Genomic DNA, 18,646 nt, shown 5'->3' with positions numbered 1-18,646 from the left:
GACCGTGGACCCAGGGCCCCCCCAGTCTTCAGGAGCGCCTTCTCCCTCAGAAGGGGAGGGCCCTCCCTGAGCTGTGTGCTGCTTCTTCTGAAGGCTCCCTTCACCCCATGCCTTCTCTCAGTCCCTGCTCTGGGCTTGCATGGTTGTCATATCCCTCCCGCAGGCTTGGAAATGCTTGTGACCCTGGGCCTTTCCCAGGTACCCTAATTCTCATCTGTGTGAATGGAAGTGATCCTTTGTCCATCTCTCTGTTCCAGTTACCTAGATCTTAGGTAACCTTGGGTCTCCCGGCTTAAGACGTCCTAGGTCTCTCTGGAGAGTGAAGTTCATCTGGGGGTGGCTCCCATCTCACCCCACTGCTGAAGTCAGAGTTGAATGGATCCTCAGCCTCCCCTCTCCAGTCTAGGGGCCCAAAGAGGGGCTGGGGCAGGGGTAAGTGAGTCGGTGCCCAGGGCACTAGATTAAGGAGGCCGGGAGCAAGTGACCCACTCTGGGTCACTGGGGATTTTTCATCACAGGTCACCTGGCTGCAGGGCTGGGGACTACTAAAACCGTGGGGGCTCAGGCAGGAAGGGGTGACAGATGAAGGAATTGAGTTCATTTCCTGACTCTGCTGAGGACTCTGAGGAGGGTTGGGTGTGGTTGGGGCTATGCGAATAAACCTCTTTTGGGGTAACAACCCTGGGTGACAGTGCACTGGGACTGCCTGACTGGGGGATAGACATATAAGGGACATAATGTCCCATGGGCAAACCTGCTTGGCAGGGACATATGGCTGAGGGACAAGCCTCTTCCGAACCATTTGGATCTAGTCCTGGGTCTCTACCCCAGAAATGACAGCCACATTTTGAGGTGTTTGAAGAGAACCTCTCTGTTGACGTGTTGATTCTGACAGGAGACTGTATCAGCTGGTGGGAAACAACTAAGCATGCACAGTGGACAACACGGGGAGAGTTTAATAAAGGGCTACTTACAGAGAGTGGGTGTGCCTGAGACACTGTGGTTCCAGCTCAGCAGGTCCCCATTATTGCCCCCCCTAATCCGGGGACCTGAAGGCAGGAGGAGAGGGCGCCCTTGGAGAGGCCAGCCCACTGTGGCTGGGCTCCTCCATCCCATGACGTTTCCTGTTGTGTGCCACAAACCTGGTCCTAGTGCAGCCTGCACCCCGCGACCTCCCACTCCAAGATTGTGTCCAATGGACCAAGCTGGGCCACAAGTCCTCAGAAGGGCCAGCAAGTTCTCTTTGGGAATCCCGAGTGTACACAGCTACAACCACAAGGATGGTCACCACAGTAACTTTGGTAAAAGGTTGAAGCTGGACACAAACCTCATGTCCTGCTTAGGGGGCAGGGCACTTGGGACTCTGGTCCATCACCCAAAGGAAAACTGGCAGCTGCTAAAGGAACAAGCCGGGTCCGTGTGCACAGAGGGCTCCCGCAGGTCAACCAGAATGCAGGCTGCCGGGCAGCATGTGTGGTGAGAGATCATTCTGGCCAAACGACAAATGAGACAACACACGTGGCAATGCTGCCGAGGAATCATCTGGAAGGACTCCCACAGCTGTTAACAACACTTACTTCCAAGGACGAGAGTGGGGGGTGGGCTTTCACTCTGCATACAAAGCCTTGTAGTGTCTTGTTTTGATTTACAATAAACAAGCACAGAATTCCTTCAAGAGTGATATATGTAAAGAAGTGTTTTAGATCTGTAAAAAATGAGCAATAAAATATGGTGAAGGGGGACTGAATAGAAAAAGATGCCAGTGTTTTTCCCCAACCAGCATCTGGCAAATTGCTATGGGCCAACCAGCTTGCGCTGGGCCCTCCCAGTGTGCCAGGCGCTGTGTGGGGGGGCACTGACCAGAGGAGCTGTTTGCAAAATGCCTACCATCTCAGAGAAGCAGGTAGGATGTGCCCCAAGGTGTCCACCTCCTTGTGGATCGGGATGGGTGGGGATAAGTGGGCTCATCCCAGGGCTGTGGGGGAAGGGCGGGGGAAGTTCACAGGCCCCACAGAAGAGCAACACGAGGGGCTAGAGATCACAGGTACTCTGGGTGGGAGCTGGGGAGGGGAGGCCTGAATTGTTCCTGCCTGTTCTGGATGTGCAGGAAGGGGTGGTGTAGATGGGGAACTGGCTAGACTCTGGAGGGCCTCTGACATCCTCCAAAGATCCATGGATGCCACCATGAAGGTCCTGAGAGGCACACACCTAGTGTTTTCTCATTCTCCAGGCCTTTCCTGTGAAGGTCAGAGGGAGAGAGGGACGGCGAGGCAATGATGGGCACTGGCCCAGCAGCATCTGGGTGACTATTGCCAGTAACCGCAGGACAGTGCCATACACAAGGCATGCAGCAGTAATTCACCCCAGGGGCAGCTGGGCAGCCTCCTTCCCATAGCACAGCTAGAGAAATTCATTGTCCAGCTGGGCCAGAGAGGCATGAATGGCCTGCTTGGCCCATCCTTGTCCACTGACCGACAGGACAGGATCCTAGGAATCAAGGAGAAGCCAAAGATGATCCCTTGGCCAGAAGGAGCCTGAGAGACCCTCTTGTCTATCCTCCATCAGAGGAGGAAGGCTGCCCAGGGATTCCACAAATCTATGGCAGAGGGACAGTGGACAGTGAGGCCTGGGGCTCTGAGGCCTAGAACTGCAAGTCCTGGTGATTACAGGAAAGGCCCAAGCAGGGATGACAGGTGAATTTTTCCTCACATGCTGGCTTTTGACAAGTCCTGCTTGCCCTCACCACTGAGAAAACAAGGATCCTGAGGCTGACCTAGGAAAGCTGGCAGAGTGCCTGTATGGGCAGCTCATGTGTGCCAAGGGCGAGAGAGGCGGGCCATGAGTCACCAGGGTCTCATGTCTGTGGTTCTGAGGACTTTCAAGGCTGGGGGGGTGAGTGTCTGGCAACTCTGTAGGCGACACTGGCCTTCCAGAAGATCACTGCACTGCACCCACCAGCAGGGCTGTGGGGGTACTCCTGGGCAGCCAGTGTGAGCCTTTTATGGCTCCCAACCTGCTAATGAGCAGAGGCTGAGCTCTGGGGCTCAGGATGGTGGGTGGGCAGACACAGATGGCTTCACGTCACCACTCCACGGTCGCGGAAGGCACTGCCCATGTGTGTGCAGCAAGTAGAGGCTTCTGGTGTAGGCTCCAGCTAACAGCAACCCAGGCTGGAGGATGTCGTGCTCTCCTGGGTCTCAGGTGGACTCCCCTCCATTCCTGTAAGGACAGGGGAAGTCATGTGGCCCCAACTAACACCTGAAGCTGACATGGGGCAGCCTCCCTCCCCTGCCACTGGCACCTTCCAGCGACTCTGCTGGTTAGAGCTGAGCTTGACCTCCCAGGCCTCTCAGTCAAGGACTTGGTGACTTGGCACAGGCCGATAGGTCTGGGAAGTATTCCAGATGGTGGAACAGCATGGGGAAAGACAGAGATGGGGAGAGCCAAAGCAGGGACACATTCACGCAGCTAGGGATACCTAGTCTGGTTCATGAGGCAGATGCCAGGAGGGCAAAGAGAGCCAGGGAGTGAGTCTGAGCTGGCAGGAAGGGTCAGGGGGGCTGAGGGCCTGACATCAGAATCATGACAAAAAGAGTTCCCCAGAGAGGACTGCACGGGAGAACAATTTAAGGGAGTGGCCTCTTGGGACAGGAGGCTGGTGGATGTGAGTTTTAGGTTGCAAGCCTGCTCCCCAGCCCCTGGCCCTGCTGTCTGTACGCACGGATGAGGTCTCCATCGCCGACCTGGAGCCGGGTGCTGTTCCTCTTCTCCAAGTCCTGTAGAACCGACTGCTCGAATGCCAGGGCAGCTACGCGGCTGAAGAATGCCTTCACGTTCTCCCCTGTGGGCCCAAGAGATGGCCCTGACCCCACTGCCTCAGCCCTTACCTCGAGATGAATTTGGGAGCCAGTGGGTGTGGATGCCAGGGCGGCCCACCTGTGGGCTGCCTAGTGTGGCACAGTGCAAGTGATTGGGGGCTGGCCAACCTGGCTTCCCATCTCCGGGGGCTCTGGGGCGCCCAGCCCCGGAAGCTCCCTCAAACCTCTGAGACTTGGTTTCCCAGCGTTTCCTCTTCCAATTAATAAGCACTGAGCATCTCCTGTGGTCCTGGCACTGGGATGTGTGGAGATTCGAAGGAAGGGTGTCTGTTTTCCTGTCACTTCTGAGTACCTCTTCAGTGGGCAGCTGCTGTCAACTCCCACATAGAGCCTTTGTGCGTCCTCCTTCAGATATAGAAGCCCAAATGATGGAGAATAAAGAAGCTGAGAAAAAGATAAACAACTACTGGATCACGAGGGGAGAATCTGAGAGATAAGTGATCCCATTAGATGAAACAATATTAGAATAATTGGGATCCCAGAAGAAGAAAGAGAGAGAGGGTCAGAAGGTATACTGGAGCAAATTATAGCAGAAGACATCCCTAATTTGGGGAAGGAAACAGGCATCAAAATCCAGGAAGCACAGAGAAAGCCCCTCAAAATCCATAAAAATAGGTCAACATCCCCTCATCTGATAGTAACGCAAGTCTCAGAAACAAAGAGAAAATACTAAAGGTAGCACTGGACAAGAGGTCTGTAACCTAGAAAGGTAGAAATATTAGATTGGCAGCAGACCTATTCACAGAGGTAGGCCAGAAAGGCCTGGCAAGATATATTCAGAGCACTAAATGAGAAAAATATGCAGCCAAGGATACTATATCCAGGTAGGCTGTCACTGAAAATAGAAGGAGAGATATATCCTTCATATCCCACACATCCTTTGTGCAGAATATGAAAGTCCCAAACCAAATTGAGGTGAAGAGGACTTTGGTCCATTAGCTGGATGATTCCTAGCAGAAGCAGATGACCTCCCAGAATTGGTCATGTCACCAGCTCCCTTGACCAGGTCTCTGCCCCAGATAGCCCCAGGGCTATCCCTTCAGACAGGACTGGAGAAGGCCACCCGTCTGGGAACAGGGCTAGGTTCCAGCCCCCGACCTGTGCACTACCCTTGGGCAGCTATACAATCTATACAACTGCACAGGGCAATCTTGCTTGGCCCATGGGGAACTCTCAGTGAATCTTCCATTAAAGCAGGGAAGGGGTGGGTCCATAGGGCATGGGGGTCATTGTCAGGAAGGAGCAGAGGGAACTGGGTATGGGCACTGCCATCCATGATAGGCTGGAGGTTGTTCTTCCCCTTTGCCTCGTGGTGCACACCCTTAATGCTCCCATCCTTGCCTCCCGTAGTCCTTGGTCAGAGGTCTACTGTGGTCCCTTACCTGGGGCAAGGAACACAAGGCATAATTCCAGAGTCCCCAGAGCTGCTGGGTCCTTCTATGAGCCAGAAATAATTGCATGTTATTTCACTTCACATCCCCCATCGCAACCAACAACTTGCGTTTTTTAAGTGCGTCCTTTGCTTCTTTACATTTTCTAATTTTTACTCAGTGAATACATATGGCTTTTGTAATTTAAAACATGTTTTGTAATAAAAAATGAAATGAGATGGACAGCATCACCCCATTTCCCAAATAAGGATACTGAGGCGAAAAAATTAGGCATCTTACCAGGGCTGGAGTAAGCAATGGCCCGTGGATGAGGGCAGCTCAGGGCCTGGGGACTCTGTGTGACTGGGGGCCCCATGTGCCTAGAGGACAGACTGGTGGGCTATGAATGAAGGCCAGGGGGCTGTGAGCCATGTTGCAGTGTTCTCCATGATGACATCAGGCAAGGGATGGGAGACCCCAGTTACTGGGTCTTTCTTTGTGCCAGGAGGTGCCTCTTACCCAGCTACCTTAGGATGGGTGGGCAGGATGGTACAGTGGTTACAGGAGAGGGCTATATTCCAACCCCAGCTCTGCTGCTCCCTGGCTCTGCCTCAAGGAGGAAGGGGGATGTGTCAGAGAACATGGGCATAGGGCCAGGTGTTGCTCTTCCTGCTGGCCATACTTCTGGTCTCCCCCTAGAGATGAGAAGACTCCTCTCAGGCAGTGGAAGGCCCTACATGGTCACCAGCATAGCTGGCTGTGACTCAAGCATGCCACAGAGCCGCCGAAGGAAACTGCCAATACCCACTGGGGCACCAACCCCGCCCCCACTCACCTGTCTTAGCTGACACCGACCAGTACTCCGCCTTCATCTCGTTGGCCAGACGCACAGCCTCCACTTCTGCCTGCTCACATGCAGCCCCTGACTGGGGGAAGCAGCCTTCCTGACCTAGTTTTCCAGGCCCTCCCGTTGGGGGCGCTCCCCACTGTGCCTCTGCTCTCCCCAGCTCATCCCTCCCCAGCACATGGGCAGAGGGTACGCCTTCCCCAGGGGTGAGATCCCAGTGATTCCTCTCTGATGAGGTGAGCACAGGTGCCCCTTACTTTCAGCTCTGGGTCTTCAAATTTCCATCTAGGCACATCATCAGCACCTCCCCTTCCCTCCCCAAGCTTGGGTTGAAAGTGGCTGCATTTTCCCGAGGGCCATAGGCCTCTAGCTCTGGTGTGCTCACCAGAAGGTCCTTCTTTGTTCCCACAAGGAACACGAAGCAGGAGCCCGGCTCATTCTCTCTTAGTGCGTCCTCCAGCCACTGCCTAGAAGGCACAGAAGGGAGACAGGCTGATGGCATCCATCCACCTAGAAAGATCTGAGGAAGACCACGGGATGGGGGATGCAGATGTGGGTCTGCTCCAGGGCTGGGAGCACTGAGTCTTGAGTTTCAGGGAGGGCAGAGTGGGTTGACCAGCTGGCTGAGTGGGGCGCTGGTCCTGCTACCAGCTGAGCTTTGGCTGGACTGCAGGTGGGCAGGGACCCAAAAGCACTGGTCAGGGGAGGTGAGGACCCTGCCCTGGTTCTGCCCTCACCCTGTGTCACCTTGGGGGAGTCCTGCCCTTTCATCCACTTGAATGATCACCCCAACCTCCCTCACAGGGCTTGGGAGAAATGGGATATAAATGTCCCAAACCAAAGAGAGGTAAAGAGGACTTTGGTTCATTAACTGGCTGATTCCTAGCAGAAGCAGATGACCCCCCAGAATTGGTCATGTTACCAGCTCCCATGATCAGGTCTCTGCCCCAGATAGCCCCAGGGGTATTCCTTCAGACAGGACTGGATGTATATATAATTTGTAGGACCCAGAGTAAAGTGAAAATGTGAGGTCCCTCAACCAGCAACGATTAAAACTTTCAAGATGGTGACAGCAGAACTTTAAAGCAAATGCAGGCCCTCCCGAGTCCCAGCTCCTATGTGACGGGCCTGGCTGTGTACCCTGAGCTGGTTCCACCTTCAGCAGGTGGGTGCCAATCTTAAGGGATAATATGGTAACTGGACAGTATGTGGTCTTTGGGCAGTCAGTTCTGACAAGCAAGTATGGTCCCTTGCACCGCCCATGGGGGGCCCAGCTCATGGGAGATCCAGAACCAAAGAGGACCAAAAAGGCCAGAGAGTCTCAGACTTGCCTGGTGTGCTCCAGGGTCTGCACGTCAGTGAGGTCAAAGGCTGTGATGATCACTGGACACAGGGAGAAGCCAAGAACCGGTCAGCAGTAGGTGAGACAACCATGGTGTACAAGGAGGGGCTCCCCTCAGGCAGCTCCCTGCTCCCCAAGAGAAACCCGGAGAGGAGCCTGGCTCCCGCAGAGCTGCTGGAGTGGTCCCCCCCAGGCAATCAGCCCTAATCCCCAGTATGGAGGCTAGGAAGGAGACACCCCCTGGCTGCCTCTTGGGACCTCCTACCCATCACCCTCTCCGACCCATATCCAGAGGCCCAGCCCCAGAGGACATCCAGGGACGCAAGATGAGCTCATGGGCTTCTGTGTTCAACTCTTCCTTCTGCCACTTACAGCCAAGAGAGCTCAGGGGAGGGCCTTAACTGCTGAGAGCCTCAATTTCCCCATCTGTGAAATGGTGAGAACGATACCTCAGGCTTTCAGGGGTGCTGTGAGGTTTATTTTTACAAGCTTGGGTCTAGGGCCTGACATAGGACTTTCGACCAACAGCAGCTATGGTTATGAGGGCAATTAGCAACAACCAGCTTTAGGGGAACAATGTCTGAGGAGCTGGGTGGTTCTCATCTCTGGCTCCACCCAGGTTCTGTGGTGTCCAGGATCCTGCTGGAGTCCTGAGGGGAGTCCCATGCGGCTCAGAAAGGCCGGCTCTCTACTAGGCCTGGGGGTGGGAGCAGAGCCAGGCAGAACTTTACCTGCAGCTTGGCTGAAGGCTGCAAGAGGCCCCCCGAGGCAGAGGGGAATGAAGCAAAGGAGGACACTGAGAATAGTGACGGTGGCAGGCCAGGCTGCGGTTCCCAGGGTTGTACCAGGTGCCTAACACCTCATCTTCAAGGGGTGTCGTCCCCCTTAGAAGACAGGCCAGAGCTGGAACTTCAACCCAAGGCCAAGGGACTCACGGTTTATTTCCTGGTCTTGCTTTTTTCCCAAACCTCAAATGGCAATGTTATGATTTCTTTTTACCAGGACCGAGTAGATGTAAATGGGTCTCATAGCGTGAGCCTGGTTTTGGATACTGTGAATGGCTCTCATGTCTCTCACTGAAACCACTGGGGGCGCTGGGGTTGGAGTGGGGAGCTTGTCTGCAAGGCCTGTCCAGTGCCTGGGCCAGCCCCCGACCCCCACTGGCAGGTGCAGTCCTTCTGTGGCCCCTCTGCTCCTACCCTCCAGCCTCGTCTCCTTGCACCTCCTCCAGGAGTCGACTATGCTCTTCTTTTCTGGGGTCTCTGGACATGCACCTCCCCCTGGGCATCCTTCTGAGCTGAAACTGGCTGAGACTCCCAGGGAGCATCGGCCAGCACAGGGTCCCTGAAGGATGTGACTGCCGAGGCCAACCCCAGGCCCGGCTGGCTCGAAGGCAGTCTCCTCAGCCCCGAGGACTGGCCAGGGATTTTCTCAGTGGTTCTTGGAGGGCGGATTTGGTACCCGTGAAGAGGACCCGGACTTCTTGCTATGAGCCCAGTGGGAGCCTCCTGCTGTACGCGGCTGAGGGCCCCACCATTGCTATCACCCGGATGCTCACCCTGGGCACCCCGGTAGTAGGCAGATGCAATGCACTTGAACTTCTCCTGCCCTGCTGTGTCCCAGCTGTGTGATGGCAGAGATAGAAAGGGAAAAAGAGAGGGGGCAGATTAAGCACTTGCAGTGGTCTGAGCCAGCAGGCTGGTGGGGCTGTGGGCAGGCAGGCCTGAGGGCTTGTGCCAACTACCAGCCAGAGGTCCCCACCCACAATTCCTCACGATTTCCTTCCTAAGGTGCCCCATGGGGCAATTCCCTGACTGGATTCACTGTGGGGGAGGGGCATGCCCCAGTTCCACTGCCTAGATGAATGGAGGGGTGGCGGTGTCTAACAGGGATGTGGTTTGTATCTCCTGGGTGACTCTGATCAGGTAGCTCTGGCTCTCTGGAGAAGGGGAGCCCCTGGTTCTATGGAAAAGAATGCAACAATTGATTGATGATATCTGCCATTGGCACAGTATAGGACAGGGGACACACATACTGAGATCTACTGGCTCTGGTTTAGAACTAGGCAGGTGGTCACTGTGCAGATCTGAGTCTGAAAACCCATCCCTTTTTAAAATTAACAGATCAGAATTAAACTTTCTGCCATAAATGGAAAAGCAGACAAGTCATGAATAAGAGCTCAATAGTCTGCAATTTTTTTGAAGTGATTCAGCATGATGTAGAACTTTTTGGCTCTATTCTGTCATTAATTCATTCATACTGTCTTTTGCTTCTGAAGATCATGCTGGGTGGGAAGCTGGGAGGGTGGCTTGGAGATGGGGCCAACCGAGTAGCTGGCAGTGGAGGGACAATGAGAAGGTAAGCCAGGACGGTGTATCTGTTCTAGTTAGATAAGCCTGGTGGCCACAAGGAGGAGCCCAGCACAGGCCGTTCTCTGCCCGGCTCCACCTTGGCTGTCCCATCAGCTCTGTGGCTTCAAAGCCCCTTGGTCCTGCAGCCCTGCAGCCCTGCATTTTCACAGCCTCTTCTGCTCTGGTCTGGCCCTGACTCTCCCTCGGGCAAGATTCGGTGGTGCCATCTGTGTCTAGGACTGCACTGGAGCTGTTCTCAGAGAAGTAGGCATTATCATGACAGAGTTAAGAGCTGAGACCATGAGAAGGTGAACTCCATTCTGATGACCATGGATCCCTAGGGTAAGCCCAGGCAGAGCTTAGAGGATTGAGGAATGAAACCAGAGGAGCAGGTGTGACCCCCGCAGAGAGAGAGAAAAGAGAAGGGGAGGGACCAGGACAGAGGCAGCAAGCAAGAAGGGTATAGGGGCAGCTAGGAGGAGAGCCTAGGAAAGGGAGGAGGCCACACAGGAGAACCTGGAAGGGCTAGTGACACAGACAGACCTGCTGTATCTTCCAGGTGCCAGAGGAGATGGACAGCTGGGTCCAGGGCCCTGGTGGGAAAGTGTGAGCTTGGAGGAGAGATTCTGGGCTGTTCTGAGGGAAACTAGAGGGGAGGAGCTGAAGCCAGCAGGCTACCAAGAGGCAGAGACATGGGGTCTGGCAGGGAAACAGACAGAGGGAGAGAGACAGGGGGAGTGGAGTCAGAGCAGAGGGGTGAGGAGGAGGAGCGGGGTATGTCAAGCCTAGGGAAGGCACGTGGACTAGGTGGTCTCCACCAGGCCTTAGCATGCAGGGACCATTTTGGGCTCCACTTTCCAGATGAGAACAGATACACAGAGGTCTGAAGTGACTTGCCAGAAGCGACCCTGCTGGCCTGATGAATGGGATCACTGAGGGCCAGGCAGGCCAGAGGCAGAGACCTGAAGCCAAAATGTGAGCGGTAGGTATTGGGGAGGACAAAGGTGGATGGGCACATCAGGCTGTGAGGACTTCCCCAGGTCTGATGACCAACGTGAGACACCCATGGGGGTGAGGGAGTATATGGGGCTTTGAGGAACTGGAAAAGCCCAGGGTCATATACCCATTCCTGTTTGTCCAGAGAAGTCCTCACTGAACACCACAGGGCACAGTCCAGAAGGAGCTCACCGTGGCTTTCCCCATGGGTCTCCCTCCGCAGAGCCCACCCAGGAGCCACACAGGAAATGGTGTGACATGAGGGCAACTTACATCTGCAGGCTGTAGGGGATGCCAGTGATCTCAAAGCGTTCAATTTCAAAGTCTACCCCGATGGTGGCCTTGTAGTCACGGTCAAAGACATTCTTGCAAAACCTGCGGGAGTTGAGGAAGTCATCAGAGAGGCTATGTGTAGAAGCTTTGCTCATGACAGTGCAAGTCTGCAGGCAACAAAATGGCCACCCAGAGGGAATATAAGGAGATGATGATGGTCCACGAAGATACAGAGAAGACAGACAGAGCTGTCATTGAGAACTGTGTTGGGGAAGAGGGGCTGCGGCAGCCTGGAAGGCAAAGGTCAGGGCCAGTGAAGTCTGAGCCCATGGTCCTGGGGGATGGTGTCACGAATGCCAGGGTCCTAGGATGCTGCACCCCTCCGCCCGAGCTGCCGCTCCCTGATGCCTTGTACCCCCTCTGAGTTGTGGTTCCCAGAAGTCATACAGTTTTGACTATGACAATGTTAACTGGGCCTCCAAGGGAAAGGTGTGACAACCAATGCCAGGAGGCGTGGCCAGCGGGCGCACCTGTGGATGAGGCTGGTCTTGCCCACGTAGAGATCGCCAACGACAACCACCTTGGAGAGCCGCAGCCTGTGAGGGATATGGTTGTGTTGCTTACAAGCATGGCCACAGAGTATCTTCACACGTACAGGCCCTTCCTTCCCTGAACTCCCCACTCATGAGCCACGTCTCAGTCCTTGACAGGGTACGGGGCACTCTGGGATGTCTGTCTCTATCCCTGGCACTCAAGGGGAGGGCAGGAGGGCCTGCATTTGTTCTTGGGACTCTGCTGTCCCTGGGGCTATATACTCTTGACCCCAATGGGCCCAAGCCCTGTTATGAAGGTCAGAACTGGGCACGAGGGGAGCCTGAGTCTTGTTCTGATGGAGAAGACAGAGAAGTCCCAGGTGCAGCTGTGTCCAAGCTGGGGGCACGCACAGTAAGGAACCCGGAGCATGCCAAGGGTGCAGACAGTGTCAACATGCAGGGGATACAGCCACAGGGACAGAGCACCCACACCCTCCGACACATGCCTGGGGCTGCATGGGCTCCTGCTTTTTGCAAGCAGGACACCTCTGTCACCTAACTGCCTTGGAGGTGTCTGCAAGGGCCACGCAGCCCCCACGAGGTGAGCAGTGGACAGGGCTCAGGCCAGGACTCAGCTCTGGGCTATGGCTTGAGGTAAACTGGCTCTGGGGTTCTTGGGCTCTCCAGGGACCTTGCTCACTGAGAGCAGCCACCACCCCAACCCCACCCTGTGTGTATCCTGCACTCCCTGAGGCACCATGCCTGGGACTGTGGGTGGAAGTTTCGGCAGCTCATGCCAAAGGAGCTCAATGGGCAAACCTCTGACAAGGTACTTCCTCTGCCTGCAGACAGCAAGAAGGCACCTGTGTCACCTCGTGACCTGGTACAGCTCCCTGGCCATGTGTGGGGGCACAGAGGCTGTGTCTTCTCTGCTCCCAGGGGGCCTCTGGTCCTGGAGTAGGGTTGACCTGACTCCACCTGCCAAAAAGTTTTATGGGGGCACCCACTGTGCCTCAGTTTCCCATCTCCCAGAGCCATTATGAAGGGTCAGAGAGGTACTCTGGGTGAAGTACCTTGTACGGAACCGGCCCTCCCTAACTGAAGGCCGGTGTTCTCATTCCGTGACCATGGCTGGGATGGCCATTTTGACCTGAGCCTGGCCTCACTCTGCACCCCCTGGGGAACCTCCGAGCCGGGCTTCCAATGAAAGCTCACCACACCTGTGTGACAGCTGGGAGCTCCTCAGGAGGAGAGGCAAAGCAGGCCCGGGTACCTGCGTCTTAGGAGAAGGAGTAACTGGGGTGCCAGAGTGGCTCAGTTGGCTAAGCATCTGCCTTTGGCTCAGGTCATGATCCCAGGGTCCAGGGATCGAGCCCCGTGTCGGGCTCCTTGTTCAGCGGGAAGCCTGCTTCTTCTCTCTCTCCCTCTGCCTGCTACTCTGTCTGCTTGTGCTCTCTCTGTCAAATAAATAAAATCTTTAAAAATTTCAAAAGAGAGAGAGAGGAGTAACTGCTGCGAGGTCCCTGTGCTGGCAGGGCTAGGTGGCGCCAGGTGCTACCGAGGTGGGAACAGAACAGACACAGCCCTTGCCCTCACAGGCTGGGTCTAGTGAGGAATCCAGAGAGGCAAACTCGTAATTCTGTGAGATAAGTGTCTGGGACCCAGGGGGGGCACCCTGGCCAACCCAGACTGGGGAGTGGGGGTAGCACGGGACTCCCCTAATGCTCTGAGAGGGACTGACCTTCCCCATGCTCCTGCTTTGTTTCCAGTGATGAATGCAGGTGGGGAAATGTGGGTGTGGACAGGGTGTCTGGAGAGTAGCGTATATGGAAAAGGCTGGTGAGCAGAAAGGTAGGAAAGACATCCCAGACAAAGGAAGCACACATGTGCCGAGCCCTTGGGCTGAAGATCAGCCCCGTGACTTACTGAGAAAAGGGAAAGCTGTTCTCTATGGTAGATGTTCTCTATGGCAGCAAAGCCACACAAAAATGCCGATGGGCTCCAGGCCCGTACTGGACTGTATGGGTGTGGTCTAGGTAAGTGTTTCATTTGTTCTTCATACATTCATCCATGCATTCACTCCTTGCCGCTGCCTCCCCCCCCATATCCTGTGTCCCTTGGGTCATGCGGTCACTCACCCCACGGTCCCTGTGTTCCTGTGCTGGCAGGTGGCGCTGACCTGTCCATGGAAGTGTTCCTTGAGCTGCAGGCAGGCATGAGGTGTGTACCACTGGAAGGGACAGACAGATGGGCATTTCATCCTGCGAAGCTGCAACTCCATCACCAAGCCCGGCAGTGAGGTGGTGACTTCCCTCCCAGCATTGCCTCCCTCCTGAAACTTGAAACTCCGGTTCGTTAGCTTTCCCTGACTCCCCTGTCACATCCATCCTTTGTGGCCTCAGTGGCCCTGACTCCAAGCTCCTGTGAGTCCTGTGGAGCAGCAGCAGGGGCCGGGCCAGACCAAAGGCCCCAGGTGGCAACTCAGAGAGCGGGGTCTCACCAGCAGCAGCTGTGGTCTTGCTGTGGGCATGTGGCAGGTCTCTGTCCTCTCTGGACCTCTCTAGGTGAGAAGAGGGTTGGGCTGTAAGGGCCCCCCCCCTTTTTTTAAAGATTTAATTTATTTATTTGACAGAGAAAGATCACAATTAGGCAGAGAGAGAGAGAGGGAAGCAGGCTCCCCGCTGAGCAGAGAGCCCGATGTGGGACTTGATCCCAGGACCCTGAGATCATGACCTGAGCTGAAGGCAGCGGCCCAACCCACTGAGCCACCCAGGCGCCCCCTGTAAGGCCCTTTTAACTCCAAGATCCTTCCATGCCTTCTGGGGATCCTGGATGCTATTTTTGCTTTAAAAATATGTTGTCTGTATGAATGGAAAATGTCCTGGAGGGCTCTTTGGGGTCTTCCCCAGTTCTTGGAAAGCAGGTCTGGGTTATGGTTGAAGAACATGATTGCAGGGTCAGGAAGACCTGCGTCTCCCCTTAGCTGCTGTGTGATCCCAGGCAGCTATCTAATGTATCTGAACTTTAATTTCCCCATCTGTAAGCCGGGGGCATAAAATGAAATGATGCTTGTGAAGCCATTAGCGCAGACCCAGCCTGGCATATACTAAGCACTCAACAAATGTTCGTGGCTATTAAGATATTACAACATATGTTGAACACACATTTGTTTTGTAATTGGAAAAGATGATATTAAGGAAACTGAAGGCGACTGCTGTGTTTTGCCCTCAGATTGGTGGAGGCTGGGTATGGAGTGCGGTTAAGGACGTGGGGAAAAGGGCATCGTTGGAAGCTGTGGGTGTGCTCTGCTGTGATATGGCAGTGGTCCCCCGGGGCCACCTGTTCTGTCCTTCGGGGCACTGCTTGAACCCACGGCTCCCCTGTGACAAGGACCCCACCCCCATCCCAAGCTGTAGTGTTTCTTCTGAGTTTCCAGGCACTGAGATGAGCTCTTTCCTGGCCCATCTGCCCCATCAGGCATATGTCCCCCAGGCACGGTGGAGGCAGCGATGACTAGAAGAAGGAGCTTTACAAAAGGGCAAGTCACAACACCTCAGTGAGCCCATTTCCTCATCTGCAAAGTGAGGACACTCGTAACAGCAGCTCTTCATGTGGTCGTTGGAAGATCAGATGGGTAATGTAGGTGAAGAGCTTAGTTTCGCAGCCTACATTTGTGTGGAACAGTGTCAGCTACCTCATGAGGAAGCAGGCTGCTTTCTCCTGTTGACTTTCATGTCAGCTTCAAACTGGGGACAGCCTGGTCATGGTGGTGGTCACTGGAGGAATCCCACCATTTTGGGTGCACTGAAGAAATGTAGTAGGGAAGACTGGGCAGAAAGTGGGAGCTGATTTTAGAAACAGGGAAACTGAGGCACAGAGTAAGAGAAGGGGCTTGCCCTACCTGATCACGCATTTCTCAAGTCTGAAGTGTGTGGCCCTGGGATAGAGGATGAACTGCCACACACAGGACGGGGGAGAATCTCACTCTGGATGAAAGCACGATGGATGCCCCAGGCTACCTCTCAGGGTAGGGGAACATTGGAGCCCTGGAGTCAGACCCAGTTCAAGTCCTGGCTCTGCAGCGCCCAGCTGTGTGACTCCAGGCAGCTCTCCTTATCTCTCTGAGCCTTGCTGATCTGTTCCGGAAATGGAGTCCTCTGTCCCATGAGACCTGAACTGTTTTGTGCCGATCACACTTCCCTTCCTTTCAGCTCACTAAACATTAGGGTCCATCATCCCTAGTGACCACAGTCAAGCTCTCTAGGGAAGCAATTTGTTTGGGCCTCTGTTGAGATGGAAAATTCCAGGGGAGCTGTCCCCAGGTCCGAGGCACCACTGCTTTCTCTGTGGGTGTGCAGAGGCAGAAAAGGTGAGAAGGTATGACTGCAGACCCAGATTACCCAAAGTCTGCAGTCACCTCCTTCCTCCTTACCAGCCTAGGCACAGAATTCAAAAGACAGAGAGGTCATTCCATGGAGAGGATTCTTCCCTCTATACCTGTCCCAAGTCACATGGAGGCAACCACTAATGGAAGGATCTTCTGTGTCCTTCCAGAGATATTTTTGGCAAGTATAAACAAACACATACATTTGTTTTCTCCCCTCTCCTTTTTCCACCCATGGGAGTATACTAGGCACACTGCTCCATTCCTCGCCTTTTTACTTAATTGACTGACCTTCATTGCACATCCACTCCTGAAAGAAAGCTTCTGTCTCTTGTGGCAGAAGTAGCATTTTGCTGTTGAAGCAGCTCCCCCTGGAGGACACTTACATTGTATCTGACCTGCTTTATGAACTGATCAAAGAACTGGCCTTGAATGACTGGATCAGAAGACAGGGGCATTGCAATGGTGGGAAATATTGTCCCACGCCCCGTCTAGGGGTTGGACCAATTTGCATTGCCTGATGCGATTAATACTAGATTTTAATACACATGGAAGAGCCCTATTTGCAGCAGGAGCCGGAGGCAGAATGGTAAGGAAAGAGGAGGCTGGATTTGGTGTCAGGAAACTAGAGTGCTATTTTGATAATAGTAATAATAACAAAAAAACAGCAGTGAGCACGAGTCAGGTCAGGGATTTCCCGTTTACCAACAGCCAGGAACCCAATGTGAGTTTTTATCCTTATGTACCAGCAGGTCTGAGAGGTTGAGTAACTTGCCCACAGTCACATGGCTTAAAGACAGAGTCAGAATTCACACCCAGGACTGTCTGACTACAAAGTTTGTACCTTTAACCTCCATGCAACATTGTCTCCTGCTGTCACCCTTAATTTGCTGGTCCACCTTGGGCAAGTCAGGGCCAAGTGTCCCTGTTTCTAAAGAAGTCTAGTAAGCTCTCAGGGTTTGTTAGAGAGGGACTGACCTCCCCTATGCTCCTGCTTTGTTTCCAGTGATGAATGCCCGTGGGGAAATGTGGGTGTGGACAGGGTGTCTGGAGAGTAGCGTATATGGAAAAGGCTGGCTAATGACCCTCCCTACCTTAGGGAAGTTGGTGATGATGCGGTCCCTGCTCACCGGCGGCCCCAAAGGTGTCAGCGAGGACCTCATCCTTGCAGAGTGTCCTGTGAACCAATCAAGCAGGGGACAGAGAGTTAGGGAGCCGCACAAATCCCTGGGGACTCAGTAGCTATAAACACTGAACCACGCCTCTTTCTCCATCAGGGAAACTGGCCAGAGGCCCTATCTTTCCATCTGCAGGCAGTTTGGCTGGTGTGGGCATGGAGAAGACCCGGCTTTCCCTGCCCTGCCTAGAAGTCAGGGAAACCTGTGTCTCCTCCTGCCTGGTGTCTAACCAGGAGTGGCCCCTCTCCGACCTTACCACAAATGCCAAGCTATGCATCATCACAGCTCAGGGGTTGGAATCGGGACTGGAGTGGTCCCCTGCTCTTCCTCTCCGAGGTCTGAGGCTCTGGGTGGGTGAAGGGCCTTAGGTTTCAGCCGTCAGGCATTTCCCCCTGTCGCTTTACCGCACCCAACGCCTGGCCCCTTCACCCCTATTGCGCAGCCCTGCGTCTCCTGTCCTCCTCCTCTTCCCACTAGGGTGGACTTGGTCAAGTCCTTAACCAGGCCTATCGTCCTCCCGGACCTGATCCCGTTCTCCTTCAGGACCAACACGGGTCTCACCCAGGGCAGGAGCTCAGGAAATGAGGAGGCCCCACGGCTGCAGGCCGTGACGCCCTCCCAAGCAGGGCCTCCGGGACTGGGTCGCAGCGGTGCGGACTAAGGTGGGACAGAGTGGGCGGCGGACTCACCCGCGGAGGTGGCAAAGGCTCTGGAAGCTGCGCGGCCTGTTCTGGTGGGGCCTGTGGCTGCGATCACCATAGCAACTAGCGCCCTGCGGGACCCGGCGACATCTGACGAATCCCGGGCGTCGGGGACGGGGTCTGGGCGGGGCTCGCAGCGGAAAGAGTCCCGCACGTGGTTCGGAAGGGCGGTCACCGTAGCAACCGGAGCCTCTTGGGGGAGCAGCGGGCGCTTCCAAGACACTGCTCCACAGCCGGCGATCACCATGGTAACGAAGGCGGGATCGGGCAGGCGGGCAGTGGGCGGGGGCAGGGCGGCCAGGAGGCGGGGCCAGGACCCCGGGGCGGGGGCGGGGTGGAGAGACTCTCGCACTCAGCTTCCATGGGAAAGGTGGTAGTTTAATCGAACCGGTAGGGATTACGTGAGGTGTTTAAATATTTGTTTTCATAATATTAAGTACGATTTTTTCTGGTTATCTAAATAGTTCGTGTTTTTCTTTATATATTGGTATGGAGGGATATCCAAGATCCCTTGACTCCTTTTTCTTACTACCCGTATCTGATTTATCAGTAAATCCAGTAGTTTCTATCCTGAAAATTTGTCCAGTATCCTCTTACCGCCCGCCCCTTCCACTGGTATTGCCTTTGTACAAACCATCATCTTCTCTCCCTCCAACTGGTCGCCTTGCCTTTACCCTTGCTGTTAAACCTATTCCCAGTTCAGCGCCCCAGGGCTCCTCCTGTTAAAACTGATCAAACCACCAGCAATCTTTGGCTCCAAACCGTCCAATGCCTCCTCATCTCTTTCAGATTA

General features: G+C 54.5%; 2 protein-coding genes across 13 annotated transcripts in view; one reads left to right on the top strand and one right to left on the bottom strand.

Moving 5' to 3' along the window:
- Positions 1-931: 931 nt before the first annotated feature.
- RAB36 (RAB36, member RAS oncogene family) lies at positions 932-18,105 on the bottom strand. 12 transcript variants are annotated; one of them, XR_006602028.1, is made up of 12 exons: positions 17,842-18,103; positions 17,069-17,151; positions 13,729-13,820; positions 11,588-11,653; positions 11,058-11,159; positions 8,996-9,060; positions 7,427-7,478; positions 6,481-6,562; positions 6,084-6,174; positions 3,744-3,841; positions 1,328-3,219; positions 932-1,049 (listed from the first exon to the last, which is right to left on the bottom strand). XR_006602028.1 is itself a non-coding variant. In XM_045065229.1 (11 exons), the coding sequence occupies exons 1-11, from the start codon at positions 18,098-18,100 to the stop codon at positions 3,082-3,084; spliced, it is 1,128 nt and encodes a 375-aa protein (XP_044921164.1). In that variant the 5' UTR covers positions 18,101-18,103; the 3' UTR covers positions 932-3,081. The 12 variants fall into 12 exon arrangements, 7 of the variants coding, with proteins under 7 accessions (XP_044921164.1, XP_004742497.1, XP_044921165.1 ...); XR_006602027.1 differs by having other exon boundaries at positions 932-1,489; positions 1,578-3,219; XR_006602026.1 differs by having other exon boundaries at positions 932-1,705; positions 3,014-3,219.
- Positions 17,991-18,646, top strand: part of RSPH14 (radial spoke head 14 homolog) — an 80,013-nt gene continuing 79,357 nt past the window's right edge. Inside the window, exon 1 of the mRNA XM_013051270.2 lies at positions 17,991-18,101. The gene's annotated coding sequence lies outside the window, so the exon portion shown is untranslated. The remainder of the gene's footprint in view (positions 18,102-18,646) is intronic.

The sequence above is a fragment of the Mustela putorius genome, unplaced genomic scaffold, assembly GCF_011764305.1.
Source record: "Mustela putorius furo isolate JIRA1106 unplaced genomic scaffold, ASM1176430v1.1 tig00003858_pilon_pilon_pilon, whole genome shotgun sequence".
Lineage (NCBI taxonomy): Eukaryota > Metazoa > Chordata > Mammalia > Carnivora > Mustelidae > Mustela > Mustela putorius.
The sequence above is the reverse complement of the archived record's forward strand: the minus strand, read 5'-3'. Positions and strand labels throughout refer to the sequence as shown.